Source organism: Eschscholzia californica, unplaced genomic scaffold (genome assembly GCF_041429995.1).
Source record: "Eschscholzia californica isolate CP2 unplaced genomic scaffold, dmEscCali1.0.p SCAF_2, whole genome shotgun sequence".
Taxonomy (NCBI): domain Eukaryota; kingdom Viridiplantae; phylum Streptophyta; class Magnoliopsida; order Ranunculales; family Papaveraceae; genus Eschscholzia; species Eschscholzia californica.
The window spans coordinates 67,662,434-67,689,498 of NW_028238309.1; the positions used below are offsets into that span (position 1 = coordinate 67,662,434).

General features: G+C 37.4%; 5 protein-coding genes across 8 annotated transcripts; 4 read left to right on the forward strand and 1 right to left on the reverse strand.

The window, feature by feature from the left end:
* Positions 1–3,896: 3,896 nt before the first annotated feature.
* LOC147560650 (uncharacterized) lies at positions 3,897–7,382 on the forward strand. Its single transcript, XM_086659300.1, has one exon. It carries the CDS (start codon positions 3,897–3,899, stop codon positions 7,380–7,382), a length of 3,486 nt encoding a protein of 1,161 aa, XP_086515426.1.
* A 212-nt stretch (positions 7,383–7,594) lies between these two features.
* Positions 7,595–9,190, forward strand: LOC147560651 (fasciclin-like arabinogalactan protein 1). The gene has a single exon (XM_086662781.1). It carries the CDS (start codon positions 7,753–7,755, stop codon positions 9,013–9,015), a length of 1,263 nt encoding a protein of 420 aa, XP_086518907.1. The 5' UTR covers positions 7,595–7,752; the 3' UTR covers positions 9,016–9,190.
* Positions 9,191–9,979: 789 nt separating this feature from the next.
* On the reverse strand, positions 9,980–13,381 carry LOC147560652 (nudix hydrolase 2-like). 3 transcript variants are annotated; one of them, XM_086662783.1, is made up of 10 exons: positions 13,167–13,381; positions 12,947–13,078; positions 12,643–12,869; positions 12,089–12,154; positions 11,819–11,956; positions 11,318–11,395; positions 11,166–11,216; positions 11,032–11,066; positions 10,507–10,615; positions 9,980–10,389 (listed from the first exon to the last, which is right to left on the reverse strand). In XM_086662783.1, exons 3-10 carry the CDS (start codon positions 12,823–12,825, stop codon positions 10,198–10,200), a joined length of 852 nt encoding a protein of 283 aa, XP_086518909.1. In that variant the 5' UTR covers positions 12,826–12,869; positions 12,947–13,078; positions 13,167–13,381; the 3' UTR covers positions 9,980–10,197. The 3 variants fall into 3 exon arrangements, with proteins under 3 accessions (XP_086518909.1, XP_086518908.1, XP_086518910.1); XM_086662782.1 differs by having other exon boundaries at positions 12,951–13,078; positions 13,167–13,306; XM_086662784.1 differs by having other exon boundaries at positions 11,027–11,066; positions 12,951–13,078; positions 13,167–13,253.
* Positions 13,382–14,208: 827 nt separating this feature from the next.
* Positions 14,209–19,123, forward strand: LOC147560653 (trihelix transcription factor GT-2-like). Of its 2 annotated transcripts, XM_086662785.1 has the most exons (4): positions 14,299–14,340; positions 14,475–15,223; positions 15,310–16,486; positions 18,004–19,123. In XM_086662785.1, exons 2-3 carry the CDS (start codon positions 14,778–14,780, stop codon positions 16,472–16,474), a joined length of 1,611 nt encoding a protein of 536 aa, XP_086518911.1. In that variant the 5' UTR covers positions 14,299–14,340; positions 14,475–14,777; the 3' UTR covers positions 16,475–16,486; positions 18,004–19,123. The 2 variants fall into 2 exon arrangements, with proteins under 2 accessions (XP_086518912.1, XP_086518911.1); XM_086662786.1 differs by having other exon boundaries at positions 14,209–15,223.
* A 2,329-nt stretch (positions 19,124–21,452) lies between these two features.
* Positions 21,453–27,063, forward strand: SRT1 (sirtuin 1). The gene is made up of 14 exons (XM_086664445.1): positions 21,453–22,085; positions 22,945–22,974; positions 23,112–23,204; positions 23,526–23,645; positions 23,843–23,943; positions 24,044–24,152; positions 24,379–24,458; positions 24,598–24,676; positions 24,894–24,947; positions 25,310–25,412; positions 25,584–25,666; positions 25,869–25,936; positions 26,221–26,323; positions 26,469–27,063. Exons 1-14 carry the CDS (start codon positions 21,987–21,989, stop codon positions 26,757–26,759), a joined length of 1,413 nt encoding a protein of 470 aa, XP_086520571.1. The 5' UTR covers positions 21,453–21,986; the 3' UTR covers positions 26,760–27,063.
* The last annotated feature ends 2 nt before the right edge of the window (positions 27,064–27,065 follow it).

The following is a 27,065-nucleotide window of genomic DNA, read 5'->3' on the forward strand; positions in this document are numbered from 1 at the left end:
TCTCAAACTCTCTTTCTCTCTCTAGGGCAAGCAGTTATGCAGAGCCGGGCTCCTCCGGTTGATCCTTTGTCGAAGACCTTTACTTTAGATCTCTAGGGCAAGCAGTTATGCAGAACTTGTAGTTTTATCATGCAGAACTTCCAAGATTTAACAAGCATTAAAACAATCGATGCTTCTAATAAACATTACTCAAAAGAGCTGAAGAAAAATAAATAAGTTACCTGATACAACTCTAAAGTTTAAAGTATGAGACTTAAGGTTGTACGACTTTGTGCTTGAGAGTAGTTGCTGATAGCTAAAAAGTGTTTTGTAGATCGCAAATTTGTGAAAAAAATAACACGTTCGTGACCAGTATTTGTAATAGCTAGATAACAGTTTGGTAGACACTTAGAGGTGAATTACAGTTTTGTAGTTCGATGTGGCCCTTTTGTTTTTATTTTTGCCAATGGAAGTCGGCCAGATCAGCTTGGGGACAGTGATCGGCTCCCATATTGGAGTCATTAGACATATGTAGAAATAGACTCCCATTTGACGTGTAAAAGGCAGAAGAATCGTAACCGTCAAAAAGCAGATGAGGGGCAAACCACAAGTGTCGGTGGAGAAGGCATTTGTTGGGAACAAAGAACAATCTTCTCTACGTGGCGACAGATCATACGACTATCATAGCCAGCCTGGCCCTGTTTGGGAGTTAGTAGAGTTTTTCGGGTCCCACTTCCTCCGACAGCTCCTCCTACACTTTTTTCAAACGCCCCACAACATTGCCCTTGTTTTTAGCTGAAAACTACTAACATACCCTCACATTTTTTTTCTTAATTTTTTTCCGCATAAAATCAGGAGGGTATAAGGGCCCGAACCCAAAAAGAATTTTACAACCAAAAAAACCAACCAGCCATACTATTAGGCATACCTAATAGCGCAAACTCGAACTCAGAGGCAGCTAAAAACAAAACAACGAACAAAAACAAAAACTTCAGCAACTGCAGTCTATCTCACTCTTTGGCGCACAAACTAAAAAAAATGAGGTTTTTATGGAGTGCATGCAACCCTACCTAATTGACTCCTGAAGAAAATGTTCTCCTTTGTCGCTTCTGAGCAACTGAGCCTCACAATTTTCCACGCCTCACTAAAGAAGGGTGTTTAACTTCTTAAGAGAAGTACCAGAGTGCGTCTTACCATCGATGTTAGAGTGTTTAAAACATATCCTTCCACGACCACATCACATACAGCTAATTGTGTTATAAGATGATGTAGACCAGTCTTCTGAGCGGTTAGTTATATGTCTGACTGCTTGACACTTATGGTCTCACGGTTTTCAAAGTCTCGCGAGGAAGAAGGGGTATATAACCTCTTAAGTAGAACACAACACTCTGTCTCACTATTCTTGTAGAATTGTTTATAACAAAAATAAAATATTTTGAATCAACGACTATATTTATTTCTTCCTCTCTTGATAAGTTGGTTGAGATTGGTTCCATTTTGATTAGATTAACAAAAACCAGTAATATTAATACTTTCTTTTATAGAAAATCATTTTATCTCATAGGGAGATGTTAGAGAGCCCAAATTTTTTGGGCATTTTAGTGCCCAGCTGACGTGGAATCACTAAAAGACAAGGTTTTTTCAAAGTTTGACTACGGTGGGGACCGCTTTTATTTCCTCATTTAGAAATATGTCACCCTCTAAGTACCAATTTCTAAGTCACTCTATCATTTCCCTATCTCATAACTCACACAAAACCCAATGTCTCCTATACTCATTAATCTAAATCAAAAGAAGTTCTCTAGTTTGTTAATTAGGGTCCATCCCTTCTTGGGGTTTTATTCCCTTTTAGTGTGATGTATTAGATATAGGCATAAATTCTATACATTTGCATATTGTAACTTATGATTGTCTTATACTAGTTTATTACAAGGTATTTATATATTAAGGAATGATATTACAACACCGTACAATTGTTGTAGCTTTTGGGACAGTGACAGTGAGGAAACTCTCTGGTTGGTCTATAGGATCTTGTTTCTTTTGTTGGTCTTCAGGACATTAAAATAAATCTCTGTTGCTTAAAATCTCTTGTCATCTTTCTCAACAAAATTCTATCCAATGGAACCAAATGATGAAGAATTTCTGGCTCAATTAGCTGCCTTATCTACGGATGAACCAGTGATCAAAGTAATTGAAGGTAACCGTGATGAGATAGAGACTTTTGATTATAAACGTCATTGTGTTATCAAGATTCTCTCATACAAGTCTTTCTCTCTCGATCTCTCATACAAAAGGCTCAAAGACATATGGAATCTACCGTTTCCATATGTATTCAGTGATCTGACAGACAATACTTTTCTAGCAAAATTTGGTACTACGGGTGAAGCGGAGTATGTAACATCAAAAGCCCCCTGGATTATCAAAGAGGATATTTTTCTGGTGGAACAATGTCACCCAGATAAATCACCTTTGGAGCATGAGTTCGATAAAGCTTGGTTTACTGTCCAATTTCATGATCTACCTTATCATCTATTAAACGCAAAAACAATAAACCTACTGGCTCAAGGGATTGGCTCTCATGTACCGGTGACACAAGCTGAAGCTTCAAAATGGACATCTTATGCACGGGCAAAGATCGAGGTTTCAATCCAACAACCCCTACCTCAATCTGTGTACCTACAAATTGTGGGTGGTGGTGCAAAGAAGATAAATTTGAGGTTCGAGAAACTTGTAAGATTCTGTAATTTCTGTGGCTTCTTATGCCATTCAATCGGATTTTGTCAACGGAGATTAAAATTAATGGATTTCATGGCAGAGACAGACTCTCCGACAAGGAAAGAAGCCATTGTGGACAAAGCAAAAGCTAAATACTCTGACCTTTTCAAAGTACCACAAGCTTGGGAATTGATGGCTAGGAAAAAGAAGGACAGGGACCTTCAACATAAAAAATGGTCGGATGAAGACCAACCGGAGAAGATGCCGGCGCCGGACAGTACCCAGGGAGACTCCTCAGCTAGTCGTAACGGCCACCATAAGGGCACTATTAATCCCGATATTAATTCACAGGATCATGGAAGTGTAAATGGGCCCATTAATGCTATGGAGGCGTTACGATTGGGGAAGGAATCAGACTCGGCCCAAGCAAACAATAATAGCTCCACACCATGCACGTCTACCCCATTGATTAGGAGATTCAAAAACCGTTATCAAGGGAGGCCAACAGTAACAATTAATGAGGAGGTTTCACTAGAAACAATTAATATGGAAGAAGATCAAAGGGGACAAGCAAGGGTAAATCTTAAACGACAAGCCAGAAGTCAAACAGGATTGGAACACCAATCCACAAAAATCTCAAAAAACAATGCACTTGATGCTAAAGAACATGAAAGGGTCGTGGCGGCTGCTCCCAAAGAGCCGCAAGGTCAATGTTAGTACTATCTTGGAACTGTCAAGGATTGGGGAACTCCTTGACGACTCATACATTACATCAGTTCCTCCGGTCAGTTAAACCAAACATTCTGTTTCTGGCTGAAACAAGACTACAAGGTAATGAGAGAAATCTAAATCTCGATAGTTTTCAACTTCGAAATAAAGTGGTTGTATCGGCAAGAGGAAGAAGTGGGGGCCTTGGTGTATTTTGGACGGATGAAATCAATGTGGAATTGGTAAGTCAGAGCTCAAATCTGATTCACATGAAAATGTTGAATCTTAACGGGGAACATGAATGGGATCTGTTGTGTATCTACGGGCCACCCCGAAACGAAGATAGAAGAAGTTATTGGGAGGGTATCCAAAATATTTTGCAAACACTTACTCTCCCTTAGTGTTGTATTGGGGATCTGAATACGATTAAGTCCCACTCGGAAAAGTTTGGAGGCAATTTCTCATCGCCGTTTGCTGAACATTTCAACAACTTTATGAGTAACTCGGGTCTGGTTGACTTAGGTTTCAATGGACCTGCTTACACATGGTCTAACAATAGAAGTTATGGTGCGTTAATCCGTGCAAGACTGGATAGGGTGTTAGCGTCTGTCAATTGGCTGGATTGCTTCCCTAATTCGGGAGTGTTTCATCTTCCGCGATACAACAGTGATCATTGTCCTATTTTATTGAAAACTGAGATCCATGGGGCAACTATTAGAGCAGATCCAAAGTTTGAATCCTTTTGGACCAAACATCAGGATTATAAGGAAAAGTTAAAACACTTGTGGATGCGGGAGGACGAAACAATTTCAGGAAAACTAAAATGGCTAAAGGAGGAGCTTCGACAATGGGGAAGTGACTGTTTTGGAAATCTGGATAGAAGGTTGTCAATATTACGTAACCGTCTAAAAAACATACAATCTCAACCCATTTCAGAATGGGGTTTGCAACAAGAATCAAAAATCCAGGAAGATTTACTGTACCTTGAGGAAATTCAACGAACAAGAATGGAACAGAGAACGAGACAATTGTGGGCTTTGAATGGGGACAGAAACACAAAATCTTTCCATGTTTCGGTATCAAACAGAAGAAGGAAAAATCATATTCAATATCTTATTCAACCGGACGGAACTAGAGTAACTTCAGAGTTGGAAATTTCAGATATCTTGGTTGCTCACTTTCAGAACTTGTTCAAGGCAGACGTGGTTAATAACCCACCATCCGAGGTATTAACGAATTATAAGCAATTTCCGACGGATAGTCTACTGTCCATTTCGGGGATCCCATCTGCCGAAGAAATTCAAGAGGTGGTCTTTAAAATGGGTGCTTTAAAGAGTCCTGGGCCAGACGGCTTCCCATGTGCGTTTTACCAAAATGGTTGGAGTATAGTGGGCCCTGAAATTGTAAAGTTTATACAAAACTCGTTTTTAATGGGGGCTTTTCCAGTGGAGGTCAATGAAACCAATTTAGTCCTTATCCCAAAAACGGACCATCCCTCGAAGGCTGCCGACTATCGCCCAATTGCTTTATGTAATACCCTCTACAAGTTCATCACAAAGATCATCGCAAACAGACTAAGGCCGATTCTGGAACAATGTGTAAGTTGGAATCAAAACGCGTTTGTACCAAATAGACAAATTATTGATAACATTGTGATTGTCCAGGAATCAATGCACTCGATGAAAGCATCTAAAGCAAGAAAGGGGGCGTTCATGCTAAAATTGGACATGGCCAAAGCGTATGATAGGGTGGACTGGGGTTTTCTCAAAAGAGTATTGGTCACCCTAGGGATCACGGGCAAACTGTTGGACTTAATTATGTGTTGTGTAACAACCCCTTCCTTCAGTGTTTTGGTGAATGGTAAGAAATATGGAAACTTTAGTACGTCTAGGGGACTGAGGCAAGGTTGTCCTCTTTCGCCATATCTCTTTATTCTGGTATCTCAGGCTTTATCGATTCTCATTAATCAGTTCGAGAGGGATTCCTTATTTGATGGTTACAGAGTAAACAAGAAAGCCCCCCGGGTCTCCCATCTGCTTTTTGCAGATGACTTAATTATTATGGGGGAGGCAACAATTAAGAATCTACAGGCAATTCAAGTCATTATGGAAAGCTACACGGGGTTTTCCGGCCAAGCAGTAAATTTCTCGAAATCATCATTATTTTTCAGTAAAGGGACAGATACGGATTTGAAAAATCTATTTGTCTCAACCCTCAATGCTCCGACTATGCAAGATTCTGAGAAATATTTGGGCTCTTTAATTCTCAAGCCTAACGCAAGAATCCAATCTCACAATTTCTTAGTGGAAAAATTCAAAACCAGACTGGCAGGATGGAAAAGGAAATTTGTCTCACATGCAGGTCGTACTACCCTTATCAAGTCAGTCCTGAGCCCCATATGCACATATTTCATGGGTTTCTCCTTGTTACCTCAGGGAGTTATAAACAAACTCGAGAGATTACAGAGAAATTTCTGGTGGAATCATGATGAAGGTGAGCGTAAGATGCATTTTTTATCATGGGAGCTCATGCAGAAGCCTAAACAATTGGGTGGATTGGGAATTAGGCCATTGGCTAGGGTCAATCAGTCCTTGGTGGCTAAATTAGCCTGGCGACTGTTGGTCAATCCTACGGCTACTTGGTCTAAAATCATTATAGCAAAATATTACAGCACAGATACTTTCTGGAATGAGAAAAATAAACCCAATTCGACGGCGCTGTGGAGATCTTTAATGGAGGTGAAGAATGAACTCCAAAAAAAATGTTGTTGGCAAGTTGGGGATGGTTCGACCTTAAAGATAACCGAGGACCCATGGATTCCGGGTATGCCGAATTTCAAACCAAGGTGTATCATGCCACTACCTGCAAACATATACTGGGTTTCAGACTTAATTGATCAAAATCTTATGGAGTGGAAATCAAATGCACTAAATCAATTCTTTGATGAAGATTCTATAAGAGCTATTAAACAAATTGGGCTTTCAATCCAGTCCCCAATTGACAGACTTGTCTGGACACCAACGAGCAAAGGTGAGTTCTCAGCAAAATCTTTTTTCACAGAGGTGACTCCCGGTTACCACAACCCTAGAATAGAGGTCGAATTTCCGTTGGCAAAACTGTGGAAGCTACCATCCATGGAACCAAAGATAACTCATTTCATTTGGAAATTAGTAAACAATGGCTTACCGGTGTTAGAGAATATTGCAAGGGGATGCCAGCAAATGTCAACACAGTGTGTTATGTGCAATCAAGGAGTGGAATCGATTATCCATCTATTCGGTGAGTGCCAGAAATTTAAACAATTGTGGAACCTGGCTCAAATCCACGAACCACTTGCACAGGAAGAAGATCCATCAAAAATTATCAAAGATCTTATTATACATAGTAAGACAAATCAAAGAAAGGTTAAGTTCTATCTGTACCTTTTATGGTTCTATTGGAAAGAGAGGAACAACATCATCTTCAACAGAGCAAAGCTCAACCTTCACAGTATCATCACCAAAGCTCTATCGGTATGTCATCATCTAAAGGGAGAACAAGACAACACAAGTGAATCACAGGATTCTTTTTGGTCGGCTCCTCCACATGATAAGATTAAAGCCAACTTCGATGGAGCATTTGGACCGAGAGGTGCTGCTATCGGTGTGGTTTTCAGAAATGGGGAGGGAGAAATCATCTACCATGAAGGAAGAACTATAAACCCTAGATCGCCGTTGGAGAGTGAAGCTCGGGCCCTTTTGTTCGCAACTCAAAAGGCATTAGAACTAGGGTTTCAAAACATGATATTTGAAGGAGATTCAAGGGTAATAATCCAGGCCGCATCTAACGGTGGAGAAGAAGCCCCGTGGAGGATTAATACTTGCATTACCGAGATCAGGGAAAACGTGTCCACCTTAGCCTCTTGTGATTTTATGTGGGTGAGCCGGGTGGCAAACTCTCATGCCCATAACCTAGCCCAATCAGTGTTAAACCCCTCCTAGGGTTAGAGTTTTGCGTTTTGGCCCCTACATTTTCTGTGTTGAGGTATTAAGTGCCTTGTTTTAACTTCATTGTATGTTGGTAGCCTTGGCTTTTTGAATGAAGTTTAAAATTTCCAAAAAAAAAAAAAAAAAAAATTAATCTAATCAAAATCTATCGAGTACTACCAAAAACTAATTAATTTGTTAAAAAATATATAGGTGTTTCTGTAATTTTATACAAAACCAGGTCTTTTATCATAAACTAAGCAGCATTTGAGCTCCAAAACTCACCACTATACTTACTAGACACTAGTTCTTCACTTATCTTCATCTCTTCCCCCATTTCTCTCTCTAAAACTTTTCTCTCTCTAAACTCTCCGTCAGAGTAACGATGGAGTCATTCCGGTCAGTCACCGGAGCTTCAGTTATCTCACTATGCCTCATCATTCTTGTATCATTCACCTCCACTGCCAGCGCCGCTCACAACATCACCAAAATTCTAGCTGATTTCCCTGAATTCTCAACCTTCAACCATTACTTAACAATCACAAATCTTGCTCCTGAAATCAATAGGCGTTCAACTATCACAGTCTGTGCTGTTGATAACTCAGGAATGGCTGACCTTCTCTCTAAACATCTCTCTGTTTACGCCATTAAAAATGTTCTATCTCTTCATGTTCTTCTTGATTACTTCGGTGCTAAAAAACTTCATCAGATCACTGACGGTACTGCTTTAGCTGCTACTATGTTTCAAGAAACTGGTAAAGCTTCTGGTACATCTGGATTCGTTAATATCACAGATCTGAAAGGAGGTAAAGTCGGTTTCGGTGCTGAAGATAACGGTGGAAATCTTCCTGCCAAATTCGTCAAATCTGTTAAAGAAATGCCTTATTATTTCTCTGTTATTCAGATCAGTACGATCTTACCCTCAAGTGAAGCTGAAGCTCCGACTCCAGCACCGTCCGAACAAAATCTAACGGCGCTTATGACGAAGAAAGGTTGTAAGGTCTTTGCTGATTTGTTATCTGAATCTGGTGCTTTGACAACTTATGAAAGTAATGTTGATGGCGGATTAACCGTTTTTTGTCCACTTGATAGTGCAATTAACGATTTTATGCCGAAATATAAGAATTTAACGGCGGAAGGAAAAACTTCATTACTTCTCTATCATGGTATTCCGGTATATGAATCAATGCAAATGTTGAAAACAAATAACGGATTAATGAATACTTTAGCTACTGATGGATCTAAAAAGTTTGATTTTACAGTTCAAAATGACGGTGAAGTTGTAACGTTGAAGACAAAGATTGTAACGGCCAAAATAACAGGAACTTTGATTGATGAACAACCTTTAGCTGGTTATACTATTGATAAGGTTTTATTACCCAAAGAATTGTTTAAGAAATCGTTAGCTCCAACACCGGCTCCGGCACCGGCACCGGATGTCGTTGCTGATTCTCCCAAGAAAAGCAAACATAAGAAGGGGGGTAAAGGTAAAGGTTCTGATGCTTCTGATGCTCCGGAACCTTTTTCACCGGATGGTGAACCAGCCGCTGATGCCACTGCTGATGATAACGGAAGTATTAGATCCAATGGTGGAGGATGGGTTTCGTTTGTTCTGGGAGTATCGTTAATTGCGTCAATGTTGGTCTAGATTTTTTTTTTTCTTTTACTTTTTTTTTATTCTCTTTTTCATGTGGAATAAGTTAAGGCTTTTTTTTATTTATTTATAATTTATTTGGGATGTACTTCTTTTTTTTTGTTATTTATTTATGGTTGTAATAGGAATTGATCATGTATGAAAACTGTCGGTGGTGTGGTTTTGGATTTGTTTATGTTAATTTTGGTTAGCTTTTGAGGGTTGGAATGATGATATTAATGTGCCTATTACTATATAGATAATGTGGTCATTGGGGTACATCTGGCTTACAGTACAGACTGATGTTGAGGAAGAAGAAAAACTATACTGGCTCTAGGTAAAAATCTTAAGTGGTTTGGCGTCATTCGTGGTTCAGTGACCAGAATAATCAGAAGCACGAATCACATCAAGGCACATAACATTTCTGTGCCTAATTTTTCTTCTTTCCTAGTAGTTTTCCTACCATATAAGGCACTAGCAACTGGGCGGACTCTCGAGTCTACCCTCTAGGACTAGTGCGAGAGGCCAAGTATCAAGCCCGACCCGAGGGTATATAGTCTTAAAGTCTCCGTCTGAAATTACTTTTTAAAACACAAACATTTGTGACACTATTAAACTTGTTTTTTGCACGTAACAAGACTTTCTTTAGTCCATATAGGACTTCCTTGCAGCTATTTCCTTACAATGCAGCTATTTCTTTAGTCCATATAGGACTTTTTTTTTTTTTTGAGACAAACATAACATCTATTCAATAAGATTAAGGTTCGTTACAGTGATGTTACGATGAGAAGTGTTACAGTTAGGAAGTCCATATAGGACTTCCTTTTTAAAACACAAACATTTGTGTTGTCACATCTAAATTTTGGATAGTACCCTCGCCAACACAAGTCAAACAAAAATTACATATTCTGACAACTGATTTGATTCAGCTCCACATCCAAGGCCGAAAGAACAAAAATGAAAGAAGCAACCTCGCCCATAACCAAAGAAGAAATAATATGTTCCACTTCGATATAAATTCTGATCAATGTACAACTTTCTTGTTATGCATAATATGAAGTTATGTATTATTTGCTTGGACCGAAGTAGCATACAAATAAGAAATTACGCTAACTAATGTAGAGAAATGGTAAAACAGATTCATCCACGGGAATGACTTTTGGTTCTACCTTTGCCTGATTATAGATAAAGACTTCTTCATTGCTCGTCGAAATCGCGTTTGTTCAAGTACAAGTCCCTTTTCCGATCACAAAAGCTTAGTGTTGTAGGAACTGCTCCAAATCCAACATATCCCTTGTCTATTTTGGCTAGACCAACGTCGATCATCGACTTCAAGAGACCTGGTTTTTTTGCTAGAGGTTGGGTGGCAAATTCGTCAATTGACATCCACTGCAAACAATACATACAGAGATAGAGAACAATCACATTAGAACGTTTCACCAACAATCGCTGATAGTGCCTATCTGAATCTCAAAGATCGTATAAGAATAGTCAAAGAGTATATACCTGAGCTGCCTCAATCTCTAATTCTTGCACTTGGATGTCGAATGAGAGAGGACGCAGCATGCAGATGAAGAATAAGTCAGACTTATCAAAGAATGATTTGTGGCTTTGCCTGAAAGTATGACCATGTTAAAAAATTAAGCAGGATTCGTCTGATTCGAAACTCTTAAGCACATTATAGATAAAATACAACAACAATGTATTAGACCAATAAAATACACAATTTCATAGTATATAAAATGGTTTCGCACTCCAAGTAACCTTAGTCTCGAGGTTGAGGTGCGTATAAGTTAGGTTGGTTCTGAAAAATCACCAGACTTGCGTTAAGCCTGGTTCGGGCTCAACTCTCTTTAGTTGGTTTTGCATCCACATGACAAACCTTGATCATCTACATCGCCCAAGTCAACTAGGTCTCAGGCTTATTGAATGAGCTAAATTCTTAGGATAGAGGCTACAACCAGAACAAACGCAACAAGTGGGAGTGATTTTGAAATGTGTGGACTTAGAAAAAGGAAGTAACTACCATACATGAAAGCTACTACTTCCACAAACTCCGTGTCAATCTGCGAGATAATGTTCAGAAGTGTTAATAGTCATCGACGATGGCATATAAACACTTAAAAGCATGGAAACTTGTAACTGTGAAAAGGTAAATCTCATACTCCTGTCTCTTCTTTGACTTCTCTTACTGCCCCTTTAGAGATATCCTCACCCTGTAAATAAGGAGCTCGGTTAATTGTAATAAAGGATTAGAAAATTTCTACGAAATTTTTAAACCTGTGATATATACTTTTTTTGTTCTTTAGGCCCGTACCTCATCTATAACTCCGGTAGGAAATTTCCACACACCAGTGCCCCGAAAAGCTCCACTCTTTTCCTGGACTACTAGTACCTAAAATACCATACACTGGGTAATTGAAATTCTTAAGATGATACAATACACGCATTATATGCAAAAAAATTATCGAAGATTATCACATACTGTTCCTCCGGTCCCTGGGAATTGAAATGCATATATCGACATAGAAGTAGAAACTGAGTAAGGGTGATTCAAGACTCGAGTTAAATCCTTCCTAGCAGGATCAAAGCTACCAAACATCTTATTTCTCATTGTTTAATGAACCTGGTATACTTATTACCATTAGAAATTGGGAAATTAACCATGAACAATTTGGGTCTGGGCACCAATTTTATCAACTTAAGTACTTAACATATATAGAAAAGAAGTAAAATGGACCTCCAATTCCGACTTAAACGGTTTCTTTTGTTTTATGGTTGGAGTTTGGAAGTACCATATATTCATAGGATAGTTTACCTCTCTCTTATCATTCATCACGAAAGCACCAATGCCAACTCGATGTGTAGCATTTATAGGAAGAGTATTAGCAGTTTCAGGAATCCAATATACAAGCATCAAGTATTTCGGCTCTGCGTGGTGGTACCAAAACCCTTCCTACAAAATGAATGAAAGCATATATGCGGGGGTAAGGCAATACGAAAGCCTATAGTATAAAGATCTATGGGCGAATATGTGAGCAATAGCATCCAATAGACAAGTAAGTTATTTAAGTAGGAAGCTAGTAACCTTGACAGCAGGTTCAACAAGATTTGCAAGTTCAATTGGCAATTTGATCCAAACACCTTTCTTCCCCTACCAATCAAAAACATCGGTGAACTACACAAAATTAAAAACTCCACAAAAATCATATTCGGGTTTAGATCGTTATTTCTAGGCTTTTCAAACTTGATGCGAATTTCACAAAGATAAGAAAGCATACATAAGCAAAGAGTTCATATATGTCTAATGGATTCATGATAACATCTCGCAGGTCAGTCTAGTTGATAAGCAGAAACACAGTCTACCCAAACATCGTTAGTTTTATACTATCATATAACCTTTCAAAATTAATCAAGATGGATAACTGCAATCTATTCAAAAGAAACCACCATATCTAGGTCATATCTACTTATTGTCAATTGGTAGAAAAACACTTGTAAGCTCAAAAGAACATCACACTGGTAATCTCATAACCATAAATACGATATCCAGTTTTCTCTACCTATTGCCAATTAGTTTTCAGTTAGAAGTCGACGAATCCACAGTGATAGAGTAGAATAGAATAGATTAGTTACTTATACCTGTTGTTTCCAATGTGATAATGAAGCTCTAAGTGAAGAAACAAACATGTCAGGATCCATAGGTTTCTTAATACTATCTATAATTACACCATCATGTTGATCATATGATGCTTCTAGTAATTCCATTAAATTTCCAGTCACCACTTCATTCACAATTGATGATGAACTAATTGAGTTTGACATTTTTGACCTAATCTTGAGTGAATTTATCCCTCTACCTCTCAAACCTAACAAAACAAGAAAAAAAACCTCACTCCAAATTTAAATTAAAGATACAATTCGAAGTGGGTTCATCACTACTTACTTACCTCCTGAGTTGCTGAAATGTGAGATTAGAGTACCACCAGTACGAGTTGTTGATGAAGAAGAGATGAAGAAGGTTCGATTTGCAGATTCACAATAATTTCTTGATTTGAAACAGAGTGGTGAAGAAAATCTAGAGAGAGATTTAAACATCTGAAATTGAAATGATAATAATAATAAGAGAACCCTAACTTAAATTAACAAAGGGTTTTATTGTCAACCTTTCAATTCCGATCGACATTTTCGATCAGCGGCTGTGGGAGTTTGGGTCTTCAAAGTTGGATATTGACCGCCATTAAATCTCACCAAACTACCATCTTTCCTTTTGAACCTAGTATTGCTGATTAATTTTAATCACCCACTTTACAAGTAGGTGTACAATATATCATTCCTCAAGAATTAAAAAAAAATGTCTGCTCACCCAACTATAGTACGTGAAAAAGAATGCTATACCATGTTGCAATCTTCTTTTGGATAATCACAAAGACACAAATAGAATACTTGTAGATTAATTTTTGTATTGATATATCGACAAGAGAGAATACAAACGTACATCAAGAATTCATTAATTGACTTTTTTTTTAAAGATCATTTCATTCAAAACTAAAACTCCTCCGACGACAGAACGTGCGGAGGAAAGTACAAAGTTATCACTATTACAATCAAGTTAAAGTCACGGATTTAAAGCAAAATAAGCGAAGTCATGTGGGATGGAATTTGAACTTCTAGGAAAGTGAGATAAAACCATGTGGCGAACGAGCAATTTCACACGTGCCTCTAGATCTCAAAGAAATGTCTTCTTCATCGTCGGATAGAAGGGTAGTTAGAGTTTTTGAGTTACCCTCCATGGTTATTGAATTTGAATTATGAAAATGTATAAATAATGTAATAAATTTGTCTGACTTTAGACCTCTGTCATGTTCTTAGGGTTTAGGTTCTTTCCTTTCTTGGTTTAACTTAGACGGTTATCGTGTTTATCACATCTTCATTATGTACCAATGTCTTGTAACGAGGATTTACGGTTTATCATAAATAGAAGAAAGTGTAAAGAGAAATTTGAAAATATTTGTCAAGGTGGTAACCTTTAGAAGTTTTTTAATGAGTTCAAAGGCTTTGGAAGATCATGAATATTTGAAACTCGATTACTGAGATTACATGATATAACAGAATTCAAACACCAGGTAATGTTGAAAATTTGAATAGAGATGTTAATTTGGATAGTCGATTGACTGATTTATTTCACTGATTTATCTTTGGGGAGTTAGCAAGAAGAGAAGTAACAAGAAAATGGAATTTGGGGAAGGATATGGTAAAAAGGGAAGAAGCTTGGAAGGAAAAGGAAATGGAGAGGATTAAGAGGGATAAGGAGATTTCTCCAAGTGTGGCTCTCATTTCGTTCATACGAGAGTTTCGTGAATTAGGAAAAAAAGCATGGGAAATGTAAGTTCTCAGGTCTGATGGAATGTAAAAAGAAAAAAAACTACGGACTATTTTTGTCTGAATTAGCGTGCGTGGAACCAACTAACTAGTGACCTCCCCTCGTTAGTGTAAAGTGGGTGAGCATATAGAAGTCAAAATATAGGAAAGAGGTGGTATTTAGTAAACAAACAAGTCATGAAACAGAATTTATTTACAAAATGAACCATTTATGACAATAGTTTGACACGTCAGAAATGATAGGGGGGGGGGGGGGGGGGGTATTTAGTAAGTAAACAAACAAGTCAACAACTAATAACTTTGCCAATTTTTACTCTTTTACTCTTTCTCAATTTCCCCCCCCCCCCCTTTCCTTTCCTTCTTCCCCAAACTTTCAACTTCCCGATCATCGGAAAATGACATTAACAGATTTATCTGATGAGATTTTACCATTCCCGCCCACCGGAACTTTACTAAGCACTTTCCAAACTCCTAGTCAAACTGAATACCGGTCAAAGTTTCCTCTACAAAAGCTTCGTCCGGTTAGAAGCAATCAATATGTCAAGGAATACTCAAAAATCCCGATCACTATTGATTCTAAAGCTTTGCCGGAAAATAAGAGCTTAATCGATAATTTACAGTATAGTCATCATCAGGTGGCAGTAGGAGTGTTCGATTCGTCCCAAAGAGATGCTAAGCCGTCTTATTATTCAGAGGTTGTTACCTCCGAAGATGGCGGCGGCGGTGGTGAAAATCAGTGGCTTGAGGCGGAGACGCTAGCGTTGTTGAGAATCCGGTCGGAGATGGATACGCAATTTAGGGATGAAAACCCTAAAGGACCACTTTGGGATATCGTTTCCAGGTAAATTGTGCTTAATTTCATTTTGGTCAATTGTATTCTATTTATATGTGAAGTTATGACCTAAGTTTCTAAATAAAAACTATCAGGAAGCTTGAAGATTTAGGGTTTATCAGAAATGGAAGAAAGTGTAAAGAGAAGTTTGAAAATATTTGTCAAGGTGGTAATCTTTACAAGTCTTTTAATGAGCTCAAGGCTTTGGAAGATCATGGTAATGGAAACTCGATTAATGAAACTAGATTACAGGATAATAACACAATTCAAACACCAGATCCTGTTGAAATTTCGAATAGAGATGTTAGTTTGAATTGTACTGATTTATTCCGCGGATTTAGTTGTGGTGATGATGATGATGGTTACGACGGGAATTGTCATGAATTCCGGAACGAAATTGTCGAGCCCCAACTAGTTAGTATGAAGAGAAAGAAAAGAACTAACAAGAAACTCAAACTTGACTTTGAGAATTTGGTGAATGAAATGACGAGGAAGCAAGAAGAAATGTATAAGAACTTAATTGAAATAATGGACAAGTGGGAGAAGGATAGGATAAAAATGGAAGAAGCTTGGAAGGAAAAGGAAATGGAGAGGATTAAGAGGGATAAGGAGATGAGAGATGAAGAGAATTCTCGAAGTGTTGCTCTCATTTCGTTCATAGAAGAGTTTCTAGGCGCGAAATTTCACGTTTCACAATCTCTAGAATCATATCAAGGAAAAGAGGACGATAATTCGGCAAAATATCAGGAAAAAGAGCACGAGAGTACAGAATTTAAGTTCAATCCAAGCAACAGGAGATGGCCGGAAACTGAAATACACGCTCTTATCAAATTTCGCTCCACAATGGACCACAAGTTCCGAGGTACAGCTCCCAAACTTCCTGTGTGGGAAGAGGTGTCTCGTGCGATGTCTTCCATGGGATTTTATAGGACTGCAAAGAAGTGTAAAGAGAAGTGGGAGAATATAAACAAATACTTCAGGAAAACATTGGCGAGTGGCAAGAAGCATCCGAGAAATGAGAAGTCGTGCCCGTATTATAACGAATTAGATATCTTGTACAAAAAAAGAATCGGAAATTCTGAAACCCCATCTGATGAAAGGAATGATAAAGGTGATAAGAGGAGTTCAAATAACGAAATGTTGACTACGTTGGCCCAAGTTTGTGATTTGTTCTCAATGTCAGACCCTTTGGAACCAGTAGAGGGTCAATCTGGTAGCTCGCTCGATTGCTCTAAAGATATCCATCCATCTGACATTTGATACATTTTAAAGGTACTACACTATCTTCACTTCTACTCGGTTTTTCATTTTTCAATGTTGACATCGAATTTATTTGTTCTGCCATATGATCAATAGAAGTGCTTAGTAGAGGAAAACAGTATATTTTAAACGACGACTTCTCTAAAAGCTTAAATTTGTGGAGAGTTGTTTATTCATCTATGTAGTTGGTCTCGGCCGTCTCAGCTCGCTCTCGGCCCTCTCCCGAGACGAGACTCATCCGAGACACCGAGTTAGGGTTTGGCCGAGAATCTCGGGTATTTCGGCCGAGACCAAGACAACATCTTTTAATTAGTTAGAAGTTTTTTTTTTACTTTAAATACTAACTGTATACTATCATATATTGTCTTCTTAACGACTTATTATATTGCCAATCAATCTAAAGTAGCAACAATATTTAGATATTTTAGGTCTTTTGCCTTATACAAACTTTGAAAATTCTAGTAGATTAGGAATACTATATTTTTAATATGATAAGATTTTGTTTATTATGAATGATTTTAGTAATTTTATGTTTAAAGTCCAGAGAATCATGAGGTAATGAAGAGTGAGGTAATTAAGCTTATTACTTAGTACTTGATAGCTATACATGTCGTCTCGGGCGAGTTTCTCCGTCCGTCTTGGTCTCGGCCTTCGACCGGACCGAGACTAACTACATAGTTATTCATATTGATACGGGAATGATCCTACCACCCGTAATACTCCCGCTTAGTGTTGGCGTCTGGTCCTTTCGTTTTCCCTCTTCATTTTCCAAATAGGAAATGAACCCTCAACCTCTTCGATATTCTACTCTACTACCATGCTACAAACAACTGCCTTCGCTGAAAACTCGAACTTGTAGACTTACGTAGTGTTTGTTTTCTGTCTAAGTCAGATATGAACTCTAACTCAAGGTTGTAATCGACTCGATTCAAATTTCAGAATGTTTGTCATGTCTGACTCGTCTGTATAGCTGATTTTAGGTCCATTTGAGTACGACCATTCAAGATTTAGACAAGTCAAAGATCCTGACAATCAGGAAAAAACAAATACACACCACCTTAGTTTTTTATTTATATTTATGTGGTTGTTGGTACACTATTCCTAGTACCTCCATTGCTGTATTTAGGAATTTTTTTTGGAATCTACCTGACCTAGACACCTATATCATCTGTTTGCAATTGTCTTTTCAGTTTAGTTTCCCATGTTCTATGTTTCCTTGTGGATCTTGTAAATCCTCTTTCTCTACCCTTTATGCAACTGAAAAGTGGGTACTGAGTCTTTCCTTTTTCTTTAGACCTGAAAGAGAGGATAATAATACAAAATGCAAGTGGAAAATTTTCAAACTTGCAAGTTTTTTGTTTATTGTTTACTGATTGCAGAAAGAGTAAATCACATCACACAATATAAAGGGGAATATATATTCACAAGAATATTAGATAGTGTGTATACTACAACTTCACAAAGACAAGTTAAAGACAACTTTACTTTTTAGTACAAGATCTCCTATATCTTATCCATTTTGATTGCAGGTCTTATCTCCATTGCCGCTTCCGTCGACACAATGTAGGCTACATCGACACGTCCGTTTTGCAGTACGAGCAAAATCCTTTGCATAACAATTAGAGTAAAATTATCTCCTTTTAACAACAGGACGGAGGAGTGGAAACGACATATATCAAGAATTTTCGGAACCCTTCTTTCTGTAGTAGTGGGAGATTTTGAAGACTTTGAAGGAACTCTTTAATATCAAAACGGTACGTTGTTTTGGGTGAGTTTGGATACTTGGTTGAGTTAACCAACATGTAGGGACTTTGTCAAGTCCATACATACACAAACTAATGTGGCGAAATCATATACTAATTTGTTGGAGTTTTGAGGTTGCAATTGAGCCGTATCAGTCGGGTAACATGATATATAAATCCTGTGATGTAGAGTTTTGTTTGGGGGTTTTCACACACTAATAAAGGTAGATTGTATTTAAATCTAGACACATGATGATATAGTAAGTAGTACATGAATTTGGGTATGTGAGAAGGTTGTTTTTTTATTTTTTGTTGTTGCAAAGGTATGTGAGAAGGTTAGTTTGATGGCAGAATGAATGAATGATCCACAATTCCTGAGTAACAAGGAAGGAGATAAAGAGAAGATGGAGAAGTTGAGTCCCATCATATTGTATCATATGATGGGTGGATGTGATGGGGGTCCGTGAACCGATGATCATAGATAGGCAGGCAGGCAGGCAGGCAGGCAGGCAGGTTTAGTAGTATTTGTTAAGATTTGTGCGAATCAAATCATCCAGCAAGTTAAATCACCCAATTTCCCACTGTGGCCTTTCTCTTATCTTTTAAAAGTGGTATATTGCGTGCCTAATTCCTATTCGTGGACGTCAACCAAGTTTGAGGGAATCACACTCTACTCCTTGGATCTACTTTACTATGCATTTTAGCCCTATAATAATAAAATTAGAGATGCTACTACTACACATTGAAGAATCTTATGCCCTTCTTGTACTCTTTACTATTCTAGATAAATCTTAATTGGCAAGTTATCTTGATGTTACAAAAACTAGCTAGTGCAACTTGAATTCAATAATAGTCATGCTACTTCGACGAGTAAATATCTCGAAAGAAATTTTATATTGCATCAAAATTTATATTTAGGTCATGTAGTATTATTGTTTCTAAATTTTTTGTGCTGGATGTGATTTGGGTGCTTCAATGTATTGTCAATTTCTTTCAACAGAAATAAAAAATGTATTGTCAATTTAGGTGCCAAGACAACTAATGTGTGAGTCATATGTAAGAAATGTGATTTGGTGTATAAGCCAAGGAGGACTTATTACATTGAATATATGGAGCCTTTAGCCACACTTGGCTTGGGTGTTAAAAAGATGGTTGGTTACTGTTCTACAGAAAATAACAAATAAAAACTACTCCCTATAGATTACTTAGAGAGGTAGAGAGAGAGAGAGAATTATTGATATCTAAAACGGGTGACCTGCAAAAAGTCAGCAAGAGAAAGATGAATTAACTTCATTCCTCTTCAATCCTCTGGTTCTCATAAAAAAACTGCAAAAAATTTGAAAACTAGATCTAATCATAATCATCTACTCCACTACTCTCTCTCAAGACTTATCTTGAAATGACAAAAATACTCCCATCATTTTAAAAACAACCCATCTATATCCTCCTTGTACCTAAAATCATCCTTCAATCCTTTGGATCTAACTCGCTTCTTTTTTCTCTGGTCATTGCCAAGTCTTAAATTATTTTACCTATTAATGCTGTGGAAGATCACATGCATGTTTGGCCTAGTCTAGCATTATAAAAACAAAAGATAGAGACCCACAAATATACAACTTTTTCAAGTAGAAGAAAACAATACCTTCATCAAAAAAAAAAAAAAGAGTAGAAGAAAAAAATATATCAACACTAGAGAGAGAACTTTTCACGAAAATTAACTTTTGGAGAAAACTAAAACAAATAACATCTGCTAGTTCGAGATTTATGATAAAATGGAAGAGGTTCATAATATAAAAAATTATTTATACACACTGCTCTGACCAAAAATATTTACGACATCAATGGTAAGTCTATTCGACTATGATAATGCCCAAGGTAGTTTTGGGTTAAATCCTAGAAAATCGATCATTTTAAACTCTACTAAATGTCCGTTCTTCTCTGAGTCTGATTTCAGATGGAGGGGACCAACAAACAAGACACAACAACGCTCAAGTCAGTCAAGTGGTACACGGGTTATGGACTGATTCAGTGAGAGTGTGAAAGAATCCTCATCCTTTAGGAGAAACTTGATACGCTTTTATTGATTTTGAGAGCAGTGACAAAGCACCAGCTGAGATAATCCAGTAGTAGGGTACTACCGCCTTGATGGGAGTCACGTGTATTTGATTGATTATGTATCTCCTGACACTAATAGATCTCCTGGCAAATCATAATCTGTATGAAAAATACAAAACTTTGGCTATGTCTAACATCCCGCACAATTATCGGTCTGGTTGGGCAAAGCAAAGCTCAAAGTGTTGGATTGACTTCTAAAAACCTCTATGTTTTGTATCTCCAATTAGAGGAAATTTTAGGGACAAAGCTAACTCAAATCCACCTCTTTACTTGCCTTGAGGCAGAGTAGAGTTCAAGATGTCGAATTGACTTCTGCAGACCTCTCACTTTGTTTTATAACTCGAGCAGTGTTTAGGATTTAGAGTAGACTCAAATCCACCTCTCACTTGCTTCTATACCAATTCAAGATGCCTAAGAGACTCGTGCCGACCTCCAACAAATTCTTTGGTTAGAGTTGGACTCAAGTGAGTCGATTGCTCGGGGTGTCCCAAGTAAAGGAATTGTAAATTGAAGCTCTTGATCTTCAAGATAAAGCGATCAATTTAGTCTGTGGGAAGCGATATAGACATGTGAGATTCCATAGAACTTCAGGAACCTAATGTTCATCTTTAATTTTTGCATGAGATTCAGGGAACTTAATGTTAAATATATAGACATGTGAGATTTCGTAAAATTTCAGGAGACTCCATAACCCGACACAGGTCAATCTGTTGTTTTCTTGACGGACCAAAACTGATCAATTTTTGACTCATCATATTAAAACTAGAATCATCAAACTACCTATTGTATCACCGAATAACATTGGGGGCGCAAGGGGAGCGGTCAGTCCCCTTGACTCTCCCCATTTTTCGTTTATACTATAAGCAGAATAAACTGTGTAATATATTCATCCACATGAAGTAACTTATCCTAAAAAGAGGAGCAGAATAACGTAAAATCTCGCATGCGCCTTTAACACTCTATACTATATAATGTATTTCTAAGTTAATTTTTTTTTGTTAATAGCTGTGTTTGCGAATTTTTTTTGCTCCGGTATATAATTTCCCTCCCTATGAGTCCAAATCATGAATCGGTCACTGACAACTAGGAATGTAAATATTGATATCTCAACCTCTTGGAGATGGGAAACAAAAGGGTAATAACTACATAGTTTGATCAAAGATGGTAAAACCTTAAAAGTATGGATTTTCTGGATAGAACAATTGAGGAAATATGGATTTGAAACAAAGAAAATCAGGGGGATATTGATGGAAGAAAATAAGAGATGTACGGACATTTAGATGGTAAATTGGTCATTTGCATAAACTTGCAAATCCTTTCCTGTTATGTCGGGTAGGGGAGAAGGGGACTTTCTTTGGCTTTTACAAACTCCCCCATAAAATGCAAACTTTCATTTCTCTCTCTTTATATACAATACATACCCTTTTTTTTACTTGTTTTTGTAAACCACAGAGAAACAACAACAAAAAACCCAAATCCCTCAAAACAATGGCTTCTTTCTCCTTCTTCTGTTTCTTCTATTAGAATCATACACAAGTAAGAGAGAGAGAGAGAGAGAGAGAGAGAGAGAGAGAGAGAGAGAGAGTTGTGGGTTGAATTATACCACCACTAGCACCACCAATAAAACCACCAATAACACCACCACCATCATCACCATGTCTCTTGGTTATGCAGAAAAACTATCATACAAAGAAGATGTGGGCACAGTTGGAATGTCTGAGATTATTGACCCACCTCATGTTTTGCAAGAAAAAGTGGGTTCCTATTTTTTTTTGTTTCTTCTTATATTATTTATGTTTCTTAAAATGAATTCTTTTATTTTTCTTATTCTCTTAGTAGATTCTTCTTGTATTTATCCAACTTCTGGAATAGAATCAATTTTAGTTTCTGATACTGAAAAGTCCCCATGAAACACAAGGTCCTTTGATACCCTAATAATACTTGTTAGATGGTAATTTTGTTTTTCTCTTTATTTGGTTATCAAACTTCAAAGTTGGTACATGTAGTTTTTTCCCCCAAACTTGCATTTGGGGAAATCTATTTAGTTCTTAAATGTTAAGTAATATATAGTCTTGTAGAAATTTCATGTTTAGGGTTCATGGCATAAACCATCTTGCTCTATTTATATCTGGGTTATGATTAGATTCTTAAGATTACATGAAAATATAGCTTTATCTAGTGGTTAGAAAAATATTAGGGTTCAAGTGATTAACTTAGCATATTAGGGTTCATCTTTTTTAGTTAAGATCTTAGTATGGAAGAGTAAGAAAAGTATGCTGATAATGAAGGATTAGTTTTGATAGGTCCGACTGATCAGTTAATGGTAGTGCTAGAATTGAAATTCTGAAGTAAAACTGGATTAGGTCGACTGATTAGATAGGGTTCATGATGATATTTGGATCTATCTGAATTTTTTTTAGGGTTCATGTCTGAGATTGCCGAGAAACTCGGCCGAGACAGACTACGTAAGTCTCTTGTTAATTATCACCGTTACCACTAGTTCGCTGATTTTCGTCTTTCTTTTCTTTTCTTTTCGGGGTCTTCTTACTAAAGTAGGTGTGGCAAGTCGAATTTTTCTTGTTTGCTGATTTTGAATCGTTTTTTATGGCGCAGATTGAAGAGCTAGCTATGATGATAAAACACGTAATTTCTCTTACAAACTCAAGATTATTACTTAATTGTTTACATACATTACACTATTACAGAAGTGTGTCTTTCCGCCGTTACATTTCATCCTGTTAATCTTAAAACATACAAATTGTGTTTTTCTTGCCATGCAGAGTAAGCATCTAGTTGCTTTTACTGGAGCAGGAATATCAACTTCTTGTGGAATACCTGATTTTCGAGGGCCCAAGGGAGTTTGGACACTCCAGGTGAAACACCATTTTGCTGTCAATAACTTGAAATAACCCTTTCGAACCAAGTTTAGAAGTTATTTTAATGACCTTCCCTTGGGTAATTTAGGGAAATATATGTGGTAAACCCACAGAGAGGTCTCTGATGGGTCATTTGTAAGAGAATTGTTGTACCGAATATCGATCTTAAACTCATATTAGTCGATTTGATACTCCTAAGTTATTGTATTTTCATTTGACGTTAGAATAAACAAGCTCGACCTAGTTATGCTTCCAAAAACAGGTAAGTTATTAGTGTTTTATAGATGCTCAGTTTCATTATTTTTCGTTGAATCGCAGCGTGATGGCAAAGGTGTGCCTGAAGCATCATTACCTTTTGATCGGGCTATGCCAAGTTTGACCCATATGGCTTTGGTTGAACTTGAAAAGGCTGGTGTGCTAAAGTATGTTATTAGCCAGGTATTGTTGCATTTCTTTTCTCGTCTGATCGGTACTGTTTCTAGTATCGTTTTCTTATCCAGCTTCCGTGGAATTGGAGGTGGTTCTCGAAGTATTTTGCTAATCACACATTGCTGCACAAAAAAATGAGCAGGCGTTTAATTTGAACATTGTTTTTATATATACAATTTTGTATTGCTAACACTTGCTCTTATCAGAATGTGGATAGCCTACATCTAAGATCAGGAATACCTAGGGATAAACTTTCTGAATTGCACGGGAATTCCTTCAGGGAACTTTGTCCTTCTTGTGGACTTGAGTAAGAAATTTTACTACCCGTTCTAACTTAACTGTGAAAGTGAAATAGAACTGCTAAGAAGTATCTCATATTTTGATTGTTGTACTTTCATTTGATCAAGGTACGTGCGGGATTTTGAGGTGGAAACCATTGGTATGCAGCAGACATCACGACGTTGTTCTGATGAAAAGTGTAAATCAAAACTAAGGGACACAGTTCTTGATTGGGAGGTTGGTAATTCTTGTTTATCTTGTTCCTTTCCGATTAATATTATCTATCTTGAGATGAAATTACCTGTCCTAATGACCCTAATCTCATCTTCGACTAATATCTCCTATAGGTTTCCCCACTAACTAAATCTTTATAAAGAGACGATTTATGAATATAATTGGAAGCTTTGTTTCTCTCCTAAGGTTTTTGATTAAAAATTTCTATCCCGTTGCTTGATTTTGCAAGGACGCATTGCCTCCAAAGGAGATGTCTCCAGCAGATAAGCACTGTAGAATGGCTGATCTCGTATTATGTTTAGGAACCAGGTAATCCTAGGGTTATACTTAGTTCCTGAACTGTATGATAAGATTATATGAGATCCTCGCTTCTGGCTATAATACCCTCGGGATTCCCGATTTCATGTTGGACTTGCGCACGATGATTTCTGGGTTCTCGTGGGTGCAGTTTGCAGATAACTCCTGCATGTAACTTGCCTTTAAGATCTATCCGGAATGGGGGAAAGGTTGTAATCGTGAATCTTCAGGTATTTCCTAGTTTCTTCATATCATATACATGTTTCTTTCTGAGCATTAATAGGTAATCCTCACTCGACCTATTACTATATGTTTACTCAGCCAAATCCTAGCTGAATTTCCTATATATTTTTAACATGGTGTAAAGTATAGTCTCTCCCGTTTTTGATAAATTGTCTATCATTACGTTTCTGATAAATTGTAAAACCTTTCATGTTAATTACACAGCCAACTCCGAAAGACAAGAAAGCAAGTTTAGTAATACATGGACTTGTCGATAAGGTAAATCCGTAATGTTTGATATGGTAAATGTATAGAGATATATAAAATCTACATAAAAAGACTTTTTTTCTTATGTGGTATTAGAGCATAAAAAGAAGCATAATATTATATAAGATTCACTCTGAGGTTTATTACACAGATCACATTTTTCGGTTTTGTATTTCTTGTGTCTACTTTCTCGGTCACACCAATTCGCAATTTTGTACAGCTTTATCTCCTATATATTTTTAACATGGTGTAAAGTATAGTCTCTCCCGTTTTTCGATTTTTACCCAACTCACCCGTGTCTGCCGCTTTATCTTAGGGATCGGAAATTTGTTTCTTTCTATCGGACTAATTAGTCGATGATTTGGAAAAAGCAGGTTATGTCAGGAGTAATGCACTTGCTTAAGATGCGCATTCCTCCATCTGTTCGGTTTGATCTTCTGCAGATTTGTCTCAATCAAGTTGTTTCCAAACATAAAGGTATGTTTTGAATAGGTATTTACTTTAATTGTTCTTTTTTAAAATCTATAAGTTGATTGATATTCACATATACATGGAAGTGCATGTATTTGATGCGCATTCATACACAAGATATTGATCCGTCCTGAGCTTTCTGGTTGTTTTTCACTCGTCATTTTCTTGCTTTTGCAGATAAAAAATATGTAAAATGGACTCTTAAAATAGCTAGCGTTCATGGACCTAGAGCTCCGATACCATTCCTAAGATTAGTAGAGGTAAGACATTCTTAGATTATTTTTCGGCTGGGTTCTCTTGGTTAATAGTTTAGTCTCCTACTGCGCACCGGCAAAAATATGTGAATGACTTGTCTGGTAGTTAACAGTCTCTATTGCTCAGTGGTGCACCATTAGGGGGAATTCCCCATATCATTGCATTTTTTATATGAGCTCTAGCTAATCCTCTACATTTGCATTTTAGGTTTCCTTCCCGGAAAGGCCAGAATTGAAGACTGCCATTTTAAATAAGCCACCATATGTACTAAAAAGGTACCCTCAAATCCTTTCCGAATATCTGTTTTTTGAAGAAGTATCCCACACAAGAGTGTCCTGAACAATAATGGTTCCTAGGACTTCTTAGGTACTTACGACGAGTTCCCATGAGTTTTTGACTATGGACTGTGCTCTTAATCATCCAAGCTCGGATGTTATATATGGACGTTAATGAATTGGTTGTGCAACGATAATCTCTGATCAGATTAGGTTATGCTCTAGTAGGATGAAAACTGTTCATTTTGTGATTGCTCTCTTTTTTAACCGATATTTCATACCAGAGAGATGTTAAGAACAAGGCCAGTCAAAATGTCGATAAAGCTTTATTTTGGAGATGGTTGTCGGTGTCGTTCCACTACTATTGACTTCCCGGTCAACTTTGAGGTAAGAACTTAGATCATCTCCAGTTTTCTCCTTCTCATGTTTCTTCACTCGTTTCTATAATTTTTCCAATTTAGGTGTATTGTAAGGTAAAAACCGAGTCAAAATTCCATTTCTCCCATCCCCGAGTGTTCATTTTTATGTGCAGGTCTTAGCTGAGAGCTTTGAACATGACAAAGACAAAGTCTTCCAGAACCTAAGAGACTGTGCACTCGAAGATGCTAGCTGCGGGCAATACGAAATCATTGAGAAAAAGACCTTTCCGTCACCAGCAAGCGAGATTTCAACTTACGCCATTGTCACTAACGTTGTTTGGCACAACAGACCATTAATCAAACTGAAAACAAATGGATTCGCTCACCAAACTAATCACAACATCGTGAAAAGGCTCAACGAGGGAACTAACGAGTCAGAGGTATCTCCAAAAAGAGTCAAGTGATTTTAACTCGATAACCATATTAGTTACATTGGTTCGTTTAGGTAGTTCTAGTGATTATAAGAAGCAACGTTCCGGGTTATATCAATATTAGGTAGTATAGTGGTTACATATAACCTAACCGTCGGAGTATATATGAAGAAGACCAAGTGAATTTTGTTGTCGACACTTGGTCTCTCAGCAACTATGGATGTAAATGGGGAAGGGAAGGTGGAGATTAGGGTTGCCTTTAACTCACTTTTGTAAATCAGAAACAGCTTTGGATATCTTTTTGGTTGAAAGATCAATCAATTGTAGAGTGGGCAAATA

Coding starts and splice junctions, on each gene's coding strand:
- LOC147560650 (XM_086659300.1), top strand. CDS start 3,897: ATGAGTAACTCGGGTCTGGTTGACTTAGGTTTCAATGGACCTGCTTAC.
- LOC147560653 (XM_086662786.1), top strand. CDS start 14,778: ATGACATTAACAGATTTATCTGATGAGATTTTACCATTCCCGCCCACC. Junction 15,224..15,309: donor CTTTGGGATATCGTTTCCAG/GTAAATTGTGCT, acceptor AAAAACTATCAG/GAAGCTTGAAGATTTAGGGT.
- LOC147560651 (XM_086662781.1), top strand. CDS start 7,753: ATGGAGTCATTCCGGTCAGTCACCGGAGCTTCAGTTATCTCACTATGC.
- LOC147560652 (XM_086662782.1), bottom strand. CDS start 13,186: ATGTCGATCGGAATTGAAAG. Junction 11,957..12,088: donor TTGTTGAACCTGCTGTCAAG/GTTACTAGCTTC, acceptor TTCATTTTGTAG/GAAGGGTTTTGGTACCACCA. Junction 10,616..11,031: donor GTGGAAGTAGTAGCTTTCAT/GTATGGTAGTTA, acceptor TCATACTTTCAG/GCAAAGCCACAAATCATTCT.
- SRT1 (XM_086664445.1), top strand. CDS start 21,987: ATGTCTCTTGGTTATGCAGAAAAACTATCATACAAAGAAGATGTGGGC. Junction 23,646..23,842: donor TAAAGTATGTTATTAGCCAG/GTATTGTTGCAT, acceptor TGCTCTTATCAG/AATGTGGATAGCCTACATCT. Junction 24,153..24,378: donor ACACAGTTCTTGATTGGGAG/GTTGGTAATTCT, acceptor TGATTTTGCAAG/GACGCATTGCCTCCAAAGGA.